The 16379-nt window shown below is 33.8% G+C and overlaps 1 protein-coding gene across 1 annotated transcript in view; it reads right to left on the bottom strand.

The window, feature by feature from the left end:
* STT3B (STT3 oligosaccharyltransferase complex catalytic subunit B) overlaps positions 1-16379 on the bottom strand; it is a 103816-nt gene that overhangs the window by 17831 nt on the left and 69606 nt on the right. The window contains exons 5-7 of the mRNA XM_039249826.1: positions 15462-15561; positions 2209-2307; positions 323-469 (exon numbers count right to left, since the gene is read on the bottom strand). Coding sequence (XP_039105757.1) covers positions 323-469; positions 2209-2307; positions 15462-15561 — 346 coding nt within the window. The remainder of the gene's footprint in view (positions 1-322; positions 470-2208; positions 2308-15461; positions 15562-16379) is intronic.

Raw genomic sequence — 16379 nt, 5'->3', positions numbered from 1 at the left:
GTGCAATGCACCCAAGAAAGGGCAAGCTTGCAGTAGGTAAGACTGGAAACTTTGGGTCTATTCCATCCATCAAGATGCTTGAAAGTATCTTTATCAGAGCCTGAAGCACCAAAATTAAGGTACAGTTAAAAAAAAAATCACAATTTGTGGTGCTATTTAGACTTTAGCACCTTTGACTATTGTTTTCATATTGTTTGTAAAGAATACAACCACAGTATTTGACCTACTAGGATAAATGAAAAATGCACAAAATTTGCAGAAGAATTACCTTTTTGAATAATCTAGAGACAAGATTTGCAGATCTATAGGTTATGACACCTACCTGTATAAGTCAAATAGATGACACTAAGAAACACAGCACCTGCAGCTAGTGATACACCCAAAAAGAAAAGGGTCTGGAACTCTTGTTTTGTTAATCGGTCTCTCAGATACTGCAAGAAAGCATAAGCTTGCAGCAATGCAAAGACACCTAATTAAAGAAAAAGGTGATATAAATAATCAACAAAGCATTTTCTCAAAGATATTTAAAATGTTAATTTAGATGAGCTTCTCAGAATACTCTGTATTTTACATATCAAAGACTACCCATTTCATCTAATCAACATTTCCTTTGTCGTAAGACAGCTAACCAATTAAAAAAGATTATTTTTTAAAATGATCAGACTCCCCACACACAGGCCAGGTAAGAAAAATCTCATTTCAGTAATTAGAGCCTATGTATCACATTAAACTCCTCTCTTGTCCCATTATGTTAGTGACATGTTTTCTAGGGAGAAAAAAAATAAAATTGCCATTAAAAAATAGCCCTAAGATTTACTGAAAGATACAAATGACTGTGGATCAGAAGAATCCTGTTACTGTTTATAGCTGAGTGACAGGACGTGACCTCAATTACACACTTACATAAGCTTCTAAATTACTGAACTTAAGGGTGAATGCCATGATAAAATTAAAAGCAAAAAGTATTTAACTGTCATAATATACAAAACGTAATAACAAAAGCACTAGGTGTAAAATTAAAAGACATAAAAACACAAAATCCAACATGGCATACTGACTTTTCTTCTAAAAATTTAGTAATAAAAGTTATTTTTCACAATTTTAACCATTTTAGAATGGTTAAGTAAGGTATAATCAAAGACTTAGATTTTAGGAAATAATAACCCATATACATAAAAAATGAGGTGATTGTGTATCTTCATACATACTGCTATAAATGATCCATAGTCAAAACTGGATATTCACATCTCTCTCAAATTACTTGGTAATTTTAGAATATCAAATTAGAAATATAAGTGGGGTGCCTAGGTGGCTCAGCTGGCTCAGTGTCCAACTCATGATTTCGGCTCACATCCTGACCTCATGGTTCATAGGTTTGAGCCCAGCGACGTGCTCTATGCTGACAGCAAGCCTGCTTGGGATTCCGTCTACCTCTTTCTCTGCCCCTTACCCTGCTCACCCTCTCTCAAAACTAAATAAATATATTTTAAAAATTAGAAATGTAAGTAAAAGTGCTCTGTAACAGTAAGGTGTGGGTTCTTAACCTATTTGGAAGGGATGGGTTTCAAGATTCTAACTTATAATCTGATAAAAGCTATTGGAATATCCTGTCAAGAGTTAAACATTCTGATATGTATAAAATGTTGCAAATAAAATAACTACCGACAGACTTCCTATGGGTGTCATGGAACTTGTGTTGAGATCCTGAAGTTTTATTTAAAGATCTCCCATTATCTTGTTAATTGTGACATAGATTAATAATGGCAAAGTAGTCTGTTTTTAAGGAAGAATATTATATTACTTCATAATCAATAGAAAAGCCATTAATTTCACTAAGGGATAAAATATTTTAGGGGGATGTCAGGGACATAAATTTATAAAATGTTTTATCTAAATGTGCTGAAATGCAAACCAGTGGCAAACAAAGCATATGTTATTTAGTGCCTACAAATAACATGGATTATATTGGGCAAAATGGGAAATTCTCCCTTTTCAAAACAACAGTAGTTGGGAAAAGGCACATTTGGGAACACGGTATCAGAAAAGTCTCAATAAAAGACATTCACATTTTATAGTGGCAATGTTTCAGAACCAGTATGATGAAAATTAAAAACAACACACACCAAAAAAAACTTCATTCCCTTGAAGACTGGGCAGTCATGCATTCATATATTCTCCAGAAAAAGGAAAATAAACATTTTTTCATACCAGCAGCTGCCATGTGTTCACTTGTCCTGATTGGCTGAAATCCCACAAAGGGTATCTGCATGGATAATATTAAACCCACAATGTAGAAAGTGCTATATGCTATAAAGACAAAATAGGAAATAAGGATAATTTACTACTACCATTAAGTACTTCAAACACAACTCATTAATCTTTAACAAACTTTAACCTTATTTTAAGAACAGAATCTTGAAATGACTGCTCTAATTGATATATATTTGATGCTTAATCACATACTGTAAATAATGAAAATTCTGTCAATCTTTAAAAAAAACTGTAAGTCCCTAATTTTGCAAAATATCACTTAGAACAGTTTAAGAGACTGGTGCTGCTTTCCTTTTCCTAAAATGGAATCAAATTTTCAATCTATCATTAAGAACTGACATGACCCAGAAGCTACGTAATACGTAAATAAGTAAACGCTATTCCTATTGGCATGACCTAAAGATAAATACTTATCCTCATCCTACACGAATAGCTGCTATTGTCTCAAAAGCTCTCAAGTATTCCACATCGTTTTCATAGTCTAACATTCTAACAGTACCTCTAAGAAACCAAAAACAACCCCACAAAAAATCCGTCTGTCCACCAAGTTTTCTGTCATAAAAGGACTAAGTATATAGAAGTCAAGCCATAAAACAGACCTGTTAATGAATTTATTAGGGTCTAATAAAGGAAAGCTATTTGCTCTTGGCATTGAGTATATTATAGTAATCTTGGCTTCCATATCAACATAAATGTATAGGGAAATGGGGGAGGGGTTGGTATTTGTGTAATAGACTTGTTTTGCATTTAGAATTCATAGGTCACTATTAGATTAAGTTCATTACAGAGAAAGTTAGAATTTGGAATCACTGTAATTGAAAATTATTTAGAAATAGATAAAGCCCATCTGAAATAAGTTAATTTGAAAACTTGCATTTATAAAGCTTATTCACATCATTTTATGAAGAACAGTCAATAGTTGTTGGCAAATAAAGTATTCTATTAGGAAAGGACTGGGGGTGTATTTAGGAAGAGAGCTGTTAAAAGTATACATATCCATATTCTACACTGTATGTAACATAGCATTCAGCAGCATACATTTCTCTTCCCTCAACTTAGTTGAGTTTATTTACTTTCAAAGGAAACCTATCTACAGAAGGTAAATCATGGGCTAATGGTTCAAATGTTAAGTTCTCTCTCAAGCTGTGTAAGAGATGACTACGGTGTTCGGAAAAGGATAAGAAGCTCAAGTAAATTTAATAGAAGGACCAGTCTTTTTTTCTAATGTCCTCCAGCTAATGGAGAACTAGTTGTCTAGATGAGACTACAGAAGCAACCCACCTAGTAATGTACCTTTCAGATATATTAATGTTGGAATGGAATTATCCTCAGTGAGGTACTTGAACATAAATGCAATTAAAGTTAAGTAAATCAGAATTTCTATATTAAGTGACTTAAATTGTCACTCGATTTGGTTGATGCGATTTCTAGTATCAGCATTTCTATCAGTCTTGTGTAGATGACCTGGCATAGAGTCATAAAGACAGAATCAGAAAAAAATGGCAACAAGTGATCTTGATTTTGAACAACTAACTAAAAAAGATTTCAGTTTCCTCACTACAGAATGAGGGGTTTGGCCAAAAAGATTTGTAGATTAACCCCCACCCCCAACAATAACCTAAGATTCTTTTATTAGACAGACCTTTTATTAGGTACCTAGAGCTGCGAAATCAAACCCTAGACAATAACTGAACACAGAGAGCCACATCTAGAAAGGCCAGGCGTGGGAAAATCTTGTCATTTATGCATTTTAATTATAGGTAAGTTTATTTATGTCCAAACAGCACCATCACCTCTTAGGCTAGATTTCTCTTTCTTATTAACACTAATGAACACTGAATGTTATAACACTGTCACAGAATTTGGATTAAGTATGATAAATGGAACATGCTGAACAAAAAAGGAAATAAAGCCTTAAAAAAAACTTGAAGTGAAATTTATATACAATCATTTAAAAGTGAACAATATAGAGGCATTTAGTACATTCACAATGTTAAGCAACTACCACCACTCTCTAGTCCCAAAAGAAAACTCCCATATCCACTAAGCAGCTCAGCCCACTCACCCCCATCCCAGAAGGTAAAGACAAATCTTCATCTGTCTCTGTGGATTACTAGTTTGTTCTAAATGTAAAAGCAACAACAAACAAAAAGTAAAAGTCTCAGCCCATTTACTTCCCTCTCTAAGTCATTTTCCAGAATTAATCATTAAAAGATTTGGTAAGCACACATGAGCACATTCATGTTAATATTCTCTCTTCAAATGGGACTATACTGTGCTTGGCAATATAATAATTTTAGCAATCACTTGCTTGGGAACTATCAAAGTTTCCTCTCAGGGATTTGCTCAAGTTCATTTCCAGACTTATTCAAAAAGAAGAATAAACCTCATAATATTCTCAATTCAGTGGTTTTATGCAACTTCACAGAGACACTAACATTAGTAAAGAAAAAAACTCTATACAGAAGCAGATGCATTAAAATTCAAATTAATAATGAGTGATAGAGAGGAGTTCAAGAAAAAGAACCTCAATCTCAGAAAACATAGAAGACCAGGTGGGACCTTAATTTGTTTTATTTTGTAAACAGAGGTTAATGTCAAATAAAACTGAATAGAAGTTCAACAATATTTTACCTTTAAATACTCCTATCCATAATAGATATGCACTAGTGATACAAAGCTGGTATGATCTATGCAATAATCCAAAGATCATCATTTCTTTTAAAAGAACTGGATTCATGTTTCCCTATTTTTTAAAATATTTTTTGGGGGATAGATGTTGCTTCTCACAGCACTTTTTACTACATAGACAAGGTTTTCCATTAAATTGGAAGTCAGGATTGCTTGCCAGGTAATGTAAAATATCACAAACTCATCTTGCTTAATATTGTCCTTCTCTTTGAATCTGTAAAATTAGATACACATATCTGTACCTCAATTTAAATCCCATTTACAAAGCCATGTTTTAAAACACAGAAAATAAGAATCAGATATACTTGAGTAGAAAGAAATAGTGAAATAACTCTCAATTCTTAAAAATAAACACCATCTTCACTACCAAGTAAATTCCACGCTTTGTACAATAACAGTGTGTTTAAAAATTACATAATTCATTCATTCAAATATTAGCTTTATGTCATTCTGGTCCAGGCATTCTAAGGATACAAAATCTCTATTAAGATCAGTCCTATCCTCTAAGTGTTAGACATCTAATTGGGAAAATCAGATGTACAGAAATAACCACCATACAATGTAATAAGTACATGTCACACCAGTAAAAAAAAAAAAAAAGAAAAAAAAGAAGAAAAAGAAAAAAACCCTAGCTCTATAAAAACTTCAAGGAGGGAGACCTCCTCTTCTTGACATGAGCACTGAAGAGGCAGTGGACAACATCTGTACCATTCTCTACTGTTCTAAGACTTCAACAACACAAACCCATAGACAGCAATCATTCCCCACTAATTCTTCCTATGAACTCTCTAGGAAACATCACCAAATTACTATCTACAACTGTCACAACTTTCTGTCCATCCATATTAGCCTACTTTTCTTACCCTTTTAACTAGAAGAACAAAGCTTTCCATCAGAGTAATGAACACATACCAATACCAATAATGTTGTAAATCATGTATTACATCATGAAAATGTTACCACACTGCCATCCTGTGGAAGCACAGTTACTGGCATTCACTACTGCATATGCTATTCCCAATATGCTCGAAGAATTCCAGAAAAAAATGGCCATTTTACAAGGTCTATTATTGTTTATTTGCCACCAAAGAAAATCCTTTTGACTTGAGTCAAATAGTAATTTTCTAAACAGAGCTTAAACATCTTTCACCGTTAAAATACTTTATTTTTTATCCAAGGGTATGGGGTAGGGCCAAATTCATACAGAAAACTATCATCCTTGGCTCAAGGTGCATGGATGAGTTGTTATATACAATTAAAACTTCTGATTCAAGCTCCATTAAAACTTAAGTTTTCAAGAAACTCCTGCTGTTTCCCAAACTAACCTCTGTAAGTAACTTTTCCCTGACAAAGCAAAGACTTATGCCGGTGATACTCTTTATACTTATAAAATACTGTTGTACTTCCTTTTACTTTAAGTTGGAAAAGGTTTTTGAATATTGTATTTCCATTAACTGTGATCCACCATTAAATCACCTTAGCATTTTTTTTTAATGTTTATTTATCTTTAAGAGAGAAAGAGAGCATGAGCAGGGGAAGGGCAGAGAGAGAGAGGGAAACAGAATCTGAGGCAGGCTCCAGGCTCTGAGCTGTCAGCACAGAGCCTGATGTGGGGCTGAACTCAGGAACCGTGAGATCATGACCTGAGCCGAAGTCGGGCACTTAACCAACTGAGCCACTCAGGCGCCCCATACTACTTTAGCATTTCTGAGCTGCTTCATCTACTGGTTGATATTTAATGGAAAGGGCTAACAAAATATTCCTCTGCCTTCCCAATTCTCTCTAAACCAAAACAAACACAGTGGGAAAGTATTTTAAAATCCAACCAATTTTGCTTCATCATTAAGAAATATGATTAAAGAACTGCATGACTGTTACAGTCTTTGATTACTAAAGATACTTTGCTACTTGATTACTATGAATCCTGGGTAAATAAGCAGGATGAAGAATAGTAAGAAACATGAATTAAAGCTTAAAAATGAAACAAAACCTAAAAATCATGAATTCTTCCTTACCAGCAGAGAAATATAATGATTAACAAACATAATAAGAAAAATAATTTTTCTTTTCCAAAAATACTGCTCATCATTCATTTTGGAGAGAATGAGTCTTTGAAACAGGTATTTTACAAGTTCAATTTGTAAAATGCAGCAATGACTTGCTCAAAACACTTGAGAGACAATCATAACTTTTAAAAACAGCATGTATATTTCATACTGGTACATAAAATGAAATCAAGCAGAAGATAAACATCTGCGTTTCGGTTTTATTTCTATCATGTGAAAGCATTATGCACTTAATTTCTGGCAATGGTTGAGGAGTTATAAAGTAATTTAAAATATAAATAAAGCTGTGTGTGTGCATGTTTAAAGATTGTATGAAGAACTCAAGAAATATGTAATTCTTACATAATGTAAAAATATTAGATAATGATCCTAATTAGATCCTTTAGAGCTTAGTTACTAAACTTAATAAGTATGCCAAGAGCAGTAATAGACAACTGTCAGCAACCTTAATTCAGTCATAAACTAAACAAAACAAATATTTTAAACCATGCAGAATCACAAGTCATGTTATCACTAAAAAACTAAAAACACCCTTTTTAGATTCTTCTTAATGTGTCTTTTTCTTAATGTCAACAACTATTGGTAATTGGCTTCTAAATTCATTTAACTAATACCACTAAGAATCTGTTAATTTATACTACTCAAAAGCAAACCTTCTGGACTTTGAAACATAAAATTCTCAGTAAGAACAGACCCTAAAAGGAAATCTCAGATCTGTTCTTCTAGATAAGAGTACCAAATTATCTATTGCTTGTGTTCAGTTTGCAGAACATGAACATTCCTGGTTTCTATTCACTGAAAAAGCTTTTTATGGTTAAGCTAATGATTACTGCTACATCATATGTATGTCTTGCTCTAAATACCTTGGACCTTAAAAGTAAGAAGACGGCAGAAGACTAATCCTTTGCAAACTACATAATGAGCTACATTAACAATACTGATGGCAGAAGCAACAGTATTTTTGAGTGTGTACCTAAAGTAAATTTTCCCCTAAAATAACCACTGGGAAAGATTTAAGTATCATAAACCAGCTTAAGGAAAATGTCCCCACCAACTTCCTCCATTAATCAATTACCTATTATAAGGATAGACATCTGGAAAACTCACTTTATGGAACTAATATTGCAATTTCTAAAGAAATTTTTAATGAAAACTTGGTACAAAAATTGGGGAGGGAGGCAATTCTGATAGTCCCTATTTGCCTGTTTGATCTTGGCTCATGTTCCCTTGAAGGTACAAAAAAGAAGGAACAAATCAATTAACTCAAGATAAAACATCACTAACAAACTGTGAACATTTTAGGCAGCATGGGAAAACCATGTTTTAGTGGCATATGGATATATTCAATCCTTTTAAAAATCTATTTCATCTACAGGCTATAAATGTAATCTTTTACTGTGGTAAAAATTTATCTGCCACAAATATACAACTGTATAACCCTTTATTACTTTCACTGTCTGAGATCTAAACTATCAAAATGATTTTAGTTTATTTACATTCTGAAGCCCTTCTAAGAGTTTTTTTAATAATTTAAAAAAGCTACTAATTAGTAGGTTTTAAAAATGTTCTATTACCTATAACTGTGTATCAGCAGAAATGGCAAAGACACCTTTTTGATATTTAGCATTTCTAGCCTTTAAAATGTTACTGGCAATTAAAAAATACTTTTCTGTAGTAAGTAATGTAATTCTTATGTTGCTTTTTGAATTCGTAGCCGATTTAGAGAAGTCATTTAAGAAAAACCTAATTCTATTCTATTTAGGTTAACCATCCAACTTCAGGTCATGATCTCACGGTTCATGAGTTGAAGCCCCGAATCAGGCTCTGTGCTGACAGTTCACAGCCGGGAACCTCTTCAGATTCTGTCTCCTTCTCTCTCTGTCCCTCCCCTGTTCACGCTCTGTGTGTCTCTCTCTCAAAAATAAAAAAAACTTCATAAAAAGATTTTTGAGAAAGAAGAATTTCATTTTGTGCTACTATGATTTATAATAAGAAATATATATTTGGTCTTCATCCACTGTTTTGGCACAGAGCTCCCCAAACCCTTGGAATTTCCTAAGTGATGAGAATGACTAAAGTTCTTTGATTGTACTACTGAGGTGACTTCCACTTCACCTAAGATGAAGGCTGGTTGTCAGAGGGAACCAACCATGTGATCAGAGGGCTGGAATTTCAGCCCCACACCCCTGACCTCCAAGGATGGGAGAGGGGCTAAAGACTAAATTCAATCTCCAGTGGCCAACGGTTTGGTCAATCATGACTAGGTCATGAAGCCTCCTTAAAACCTCCAAACCATAGGGTTCCAAGAGCTTCAGGTTAAGTAAGTGGAGATTTGGGGAAAGTGGAGTGTCTGGCAAGAGAATGGAAGCTCAATGTGTTTTCCCTGATGCTCTTTCCCCATACCTGGCCCAATGCATCTCTTCCATCTGCATGTGACTGAACTACATCCTTTTATAATAAACCTGTAATCTTATAGTTACTCTAGCAAATTAATCAAACCAAGGAAGAGGTCATGAGAACCTCTGAATTACAGTCATATGATCAGAAGTACAGGTGACAACCCGGACTTGTGACTGGCTTAAAAGCAGAGGCCAGTCTTAGGGACAGAACCCTTAACCTGTGGCATCTGATGGTACCTAAGGGTAGATGACATCACAATTAAGTTGAATGGTAGGACACTTAGCTGCTGTCAGGGAACGGTTTGGTGGTGTGGCAAAACCCTCACACAGGTTGGAACCCTTTAAACCCTTTAAAAACTACATTTGTGGTAAAAACCAAAAGAAACAACTGAAAGAACTGTAAGTGGTTGTCTCAAGATAAGAATTTAAGGAGTAAGCCAAGTAAGGAAAAGGTGGAGTAAAGACCTGCTGATTTTGCTTCTAAGCTTTGTAGTAATATCTGGTTTTCTCAATTATATACATTATTGTCTTAAAATGTTAAATTATAAATAAAAATAAGCACACCACTCCATTATTGTGTTTTAGTTGCTATGTGGTACTTCATGTAACACACCAGTATTATTTCTCCGCTATATTTCTCATAATCAAAATAGCTGTGGTGAAAGTTTATCTGCCTTAAAAAAAAATCTTTAGTCATCCTCAGTCTTTATAATCACCTCTCAGCCTCTGGCATTCTTTCTTCTTCTTTTTTTAATTTATTTATTCTGAGGAGAGCACAGGCAAGGGAGGGGCAGAGAAAGCGGAGAGAGAAAATCCCAAGCAAGGTCCACAATGTCAGTGGTGGGTCTCTAACTTACCAACTGTGAGACCAAGACCTGAGCCTAAATCAAGAGTTAAACACTTAACTGTCTAAGCCACCCAGTTGCCCTGAGAACCTTTTTTCTTATCTGGCTATTCCTTCATAACTTTAACATCAACAATGAAGGCAAACACTTAAATAACATTTTCTGTTCGGCCTTTTATAAGCACTTTTCATTTATCCTTAAAATTCTACAAGGTGGGAGTTATTATCTCCATTTGACTCACAAGGACATTAATTAAGGCATAAAGAAATTAAGTAAGCTGCCCAAACTTCTACCACTAGGAAGCGACGAGACCAGGAGACTGAATCCTGTTAATTTGGTTCTTCAGTACATGCTTTTGTTTTAGAGGTTTTTTACTTTCTTTTTTAGAAGTTTAGTTATTTGGAGAGAGAGAAAGAACACAAGTGGGGAAGGGGCAGAGAGAGAATCCCAAGCAGGCTCCTGAGAGCTCAATCCCACAAACCAAGAGATCAAGACCTGAAGAGACCAAGAGTGGGATACTCCATCAACTGAACCACCCAAATGCCCCTGTAGCGCATACTCTTTGCCCTGTTATGGCACTTCTCACTTATGGTTACATCATCACAAACCCTCTGTAAGTCTATTTCTATACTATTTTCTCCACTCAAGGTGAGGATTTATCTCCAAAACTTCAGGACAGCCTAACAAGACCTTCCCAAAAAGTCAAAACTGATCTTCATAAACTACTTCTCATTTCCATTTTGTTCATATGCTATGATTACAATGTATTAACAGATTGTATCAATTACACTGATGGCCCTAGAAAAAGGCCATCTATCGATCATCTGTGTATCCTAATGGCTAGCACAAAACTAAGTATTAAACATTTAATTCTCTACTGAACCAATTTAGTGCTTCCAAGCTTTTATATCTTAGAATTTTTACATACAATTTTTAAGTGTGTTGTTGTATAGCATATGTCTTGCTTATGTGTGTCATATATAAATATGATGCCTAAAATTTATGGTTTTGCTTTTTAAAATTTTTTTTTTGATTTAAGAAAGCTTTTAAAGTAAGCTCTACGCCCAACATGGGGCCTGAACTCAAGACCCCAAGATCAAGAGTTGCATGTTCTACTGACTCAGAAAGCCAGGCACCCCTCTGGTTTTCTTCTTAATTCATTCAATAGCAGGATGATCTTCTCTTCAGTCACACGTGCCACAATCCTAGAACAATCTGCACAGAACTAAGCACGTGGTATGTGTCTGTAACACTGTGCTCTTTTGTATGATTGCTTCACCAGCAAATATTACCATAAAAATATAGTATATATAATATAAAAAGTGATTCTGTTACTCTTTCCTTACTCAAATGACTTCATTAAAGAAAACAGACAATGAGCAAGTTCTTCGGTGACATTTAAAAATCACTTATCAATACTAGAAACTAATTTCTTCCTTCTCTTTAAATTATTCTAATTTAATAATTCTAAGAAACCATGAGATGAAATTCACATTTCTATAAATGAAAAAGTCTCATTTACTATGAATTTAGTACATGCCCATTGTAGAAAATTTGGAAAGCAGAGAAAACTATGCAGAAGAAAATATCACTAGTAATCCTTGCTGTCTGTTTGCTTTTTTTATTAACATTTTCTTATGCCATAAAATATCAAAAAAGATTATATTTAATGGTGCCATATTATTTCATGATTTGGCAACACTACAATTTAAGTGTAACTTAAAAATTAAAATTTCTCTATTGGACATTTAAACTATTTTCACAATTATAAGTAACACCGTAATGAACAGCACTAAATATGTCTTCGTGTGTTTAATAATTTATTATGTAAAGTGTGATTAAACACTTCTAAAGGTTAAATAATTTTACATTATTTTACATCCATTACATCTCATGTGAGACCTGCAAACCAGTCTCTCTATAAATGCAAAATAAGATGCGGGTGTTTTTTCTTATTAAAACATCAGAATCCTCTTTGTAACATAATTGTGTACAATTCACTTCCCAATATGGTGAAATATACCACGTCCAAATTAGATCTTCACAAAATAACTTAACTTTACACAACAGTTTCTTCCCACCTAAATTTTAAGTAGTGTGGGCTTTGCTTTTCCCTTGTCCCTCCAAGACTCCCCCCACCCCTGTGCCACATGTACTCTATACATCCACATTATCTTCCATGTGCTCCTCTTTCCACATGTGAACAAACTTTTGAGTTTTCCCTGGCTTACCAATAGATTCTAAAGACACATGCAACAAAAAATTTACTGAAAGGGAAAACCATTTTTCTTAATTATTTCAAATAATTTATTTTTACTTAATTTAATTTGATACTGAGAACCCAAATGTTTGATTTATATGATTATGAGTTTGTTGTTTATCAATCATTATTTTCTTTATCTAAATGTTTCTGCTCATGAGAGAGAACTACAGACAAAAGATGTTATGTGATAAAACCAGAGGACAAACCTGTATATGTAAGTTTATAATGCCTTCATACTTTCCAGGACCAACCATTAAGTTAGCATAAATTGAACTTAAATCTTGATACATTTGGGATAAAGTAGAAAATAGCTGATTTTCTATACCATCATTTTCCATCTGTTTAGAATTAAACTATGAAAAAGTATTAAAAAATTACCTAAAATACCTTACTCATATGAATGGAATAAGCTATAAAAGAACAAGGAAGATGGGGGTAGAGAATCTCAACACTATGAAATTATCTGAGGCGTTTACTCATCTAACTTCACACACACATATAATAATATCACTGAACTATTTTATTCTCCTTCCCTCTGAAAAAAAATTTTCAAGAGCCAACCAAAGCAGTATTAATTGCGTACTCTTTGTAAAGTTACCGTAGAAATCCTATTCGCCAAATACAAGGTCTTTCCTTAATTCTCACCCTACACGATCTTAGTGCTAAGACTCAAGGGAAGTTGGACACGGTTCATGCTTTAAACTTTTATGTAGAAAATCCTTTCACTTGACCTCTTTAACAACGTATTTATCTGGCTCCTTCTATTTTGGCTCTTCTTCCTCTTCCTAACTCATGGATGTTTCACAAATCTATTCCTCAATCTGCTCCCCACTCTATTCTATTAAATTTTCAAGACCCAGAAGTTTTTAAATTAAACAAATTCTTAGTTCCTCCCCTATTACATTTAATTTAAAAAATTTCTCTACTGATTTATCTCTAAAACAAAAGTTGAGACTTAGAAATTTAATCTATCATTCTCCTTTCTGGATCCCGAAGACTATTTACAGTGTTTTCAGGGTAGAGATATATCACAGGCTAATGTATTTCAACAGTAAGGTATTTTTACATGGTAGGCACACAGTTTTAGTAATTTTTAGCATCATGGGCTGTGGAGCCAAACATGGTCTTGAGCAAATTTGCCCTTTCTTGCTTCCTCATCTTTAAAATAAGGACACTAACAGTACCTACACTACACTCTCACAATGCAGTTATGAAAACTAATGAGTTAAATACATGTAAAGAATTTAGTTTGTGGTATAAAATAAGCACTTGATAATATATTATTTCAGTGGTGATTGTTATAAAGTATGCTGAAGTGACTATAAATTTTTTAAATTGATATGATTTATAACCTATGTAATTCACCCTTTTAGATATGCCATAGAGTGCTTTTCTTATAGTTACAAAGTTGTATATCTATTATCACTGTCTAATTTCAGAACACTTCCTCATCCCAAAAGAAACCTCATACCCATTAGTGGTCACTCTTCCACTCCCCAAGCCCCTGGCAACCACTAAACCTATTTACTTTCTGTCTCTAAGGATTAGTCTATTCTGAACATTTCATACAAAAAGAATCCTACAATAATACTTGGCCTTAAGTGTCTGGCTTATTTTACTTACCATAATGTTTTCAAGGCTCACAATGGACCGATACTTCATTCCTTCTTATGGCTAAATAATATCCTACTATATGAATATACACACTTAATGTATTCATCAGTTGATGGACATTTGGGGTGTCTTAACTTTTTGGCTTAGGAATAATGAATATTGCTATGAACACTGGTGTACACGCTTCTGTGTGAATAGTTACTGTCAATTCTCTTGGGAGTGGAAGTACTGGGTCATATGGTAACTCTCTGATTCAGTTTCTGAGGAACTGCCAGACTACTATGTTTTGTTTTGTTTTTTTAGGTTAAGTAAATAAGCTTTATATCTTTGTATAATTGCTTTCCAACAACATTATCATAATGGAATTGTATTATTTTACTAAGATATTTGGTTCAGACCACAACTTCACTCTGATTAATTCAAACTACAAAAGTTCTGTCTCTCATGGATAATGAACTCTAAGATTTGAGACAACATCTATCACTAAGCATCTTATTCAAAAGACATGTTTTAAAACCTGGAGAAAAAGAGAAAGATTTCATAGAAAACAGGTTTGTCTGAATGTTTGTCTCCTCCAAAATTTGTAAGTTTAAAACCTAATGCCCAATATATCGGTATTATGAGGTGGCATTTGGGAGGTAGTAAGGTAGTGAGAGCTCTGGAGATTAGTACTCTTTTAAAAGAGGTCCAGAGAACTGGCTCCTCCCTTCTACAATATATAAACAAAGCAAAAAGGTACCTGCTAGGAACTAGGAAGGGAGCCCTTACAAGGACATGATCATCCTGTTACCTGCATCTTGGGATTTTGCAGCCTCCAGAACTGTGAGAAATATCTGTTGTTTATATGTTATCTAGCCTGTGGTATTCTGTTTTAGCAGCCCAAATGGACGAAGATACTCTGTTGTATATTATACAGAAAGAGCTTTCAAAAGTTTATTAAACTGTTTACTTTGAGAATGTTCAATCTCTTACAGTGACTGAGCTGAATTTGAATAATACATATGTACGAATGATTTTCAAGACAGAGTGCCCGTTCCCCCAAATTAAGAAAAAAAAAAAAAATGGGTGGACAAATATTAAATCTAGTATCTGTTCACTAACTTTTACAAAAAGAAAAATAAAGGAGAAGTTGAGGGTAACAATGTACATAGGTAAAAGTGCCGACCCACCTTACTGATACAAAAAAGAAAAAAAATATATGAAATTATTTTTACCTTCTTAAGGGTAATATGGCCAAACAGAAATGGCTGTTCAATGAAAATATATATGAAACATCTCTTAGAAGTTGAGATTCAAACGTCACATCACTTACCTATGTAGACTCTTTTGCTGTATCTCTGCATCAGTAACAGCACAAATACATGCAGTGGAATAAGGTTGATGATAAACACATAACCACCCCAAGCAGAGACCTACAGGTTAAGAAATGCAAAGTTAAATACTTTAAGATGTCTGCTTTTAAAAATAGATAAACTTTTATTTGTCATGACAATCTACACATATAATGAATATAAACAAACACTAGGATGTTTAGCAATTGTGATAGAGGTTTCAAATTGATTTATAAAGCCTACATATAACCTATTTCTATGTATTTTTATTATTAAAATAACAATCCCATAAATTCAACATGCTTTTCTGTAGTCACTGGAGAAATGGTCAGATTAAACTTAATAACAACACTGAGAACATTATAATTTGTGAATTGGTAGTAAAAAGGCTGTCATAAAGATGAGGATTCTTAGGATATAGATCATAAATTCTTAAATGGGGAAAAAAAAGGCTACTTCCCTCATTTTTGATGAAGACACTGCAAGAAGCTTCATTTGGCACCAGCCAACAACTGAACAAGGAACACTCAGATAATCTGGATATGCTTTCAGATCCTGAAGTGAAAGGACTACCCCTTTAGTATAAAGTATTTCCTATCAATGGATTACAAATCAAGATTCCATTTTAATGTTTACATGTATCATAAAGTTAGAATATTCAATCAGAATAATAGAGTATGTTCTGGTCTAATTTTTTTTGGTATGGTTATTGTTTTTGGGGATTTTTTTGCTTGTTTGTTTAAGTAAGCTATATGCCCAATGTGGGGCTTGAACTCCCAACCCTGAAATCAAGAGTCACAAGCTCTACCAGCTGGCTCTGTTTCAGTAAAGATAATGTTTATTCTCAACCAACAGTATTACTTTTTTGAGTATATTCAACAGACAGTAAGCTCTTATAA

The sequence above is a fragment of the Hyaena hyaena genome, unplaced genomic scaffold, assembly GCF_003009895.1.
Source record: "Hyaena hyaena isolate Hyena2069 unplaced genomic scaffold, ASM300989v1 scaffold_350, whole genome shotgun sequence".
NCBI lineage: Eukaryota > Metazoa > Chordata > Mammalia > Carnivora > Hyaenidae > Hyaena > Hyaena hyaena.
Note: the sequence above shows the minus strand (reverse complement) of the source record. Positions and strands in the feature narration are given on the sequence as shown.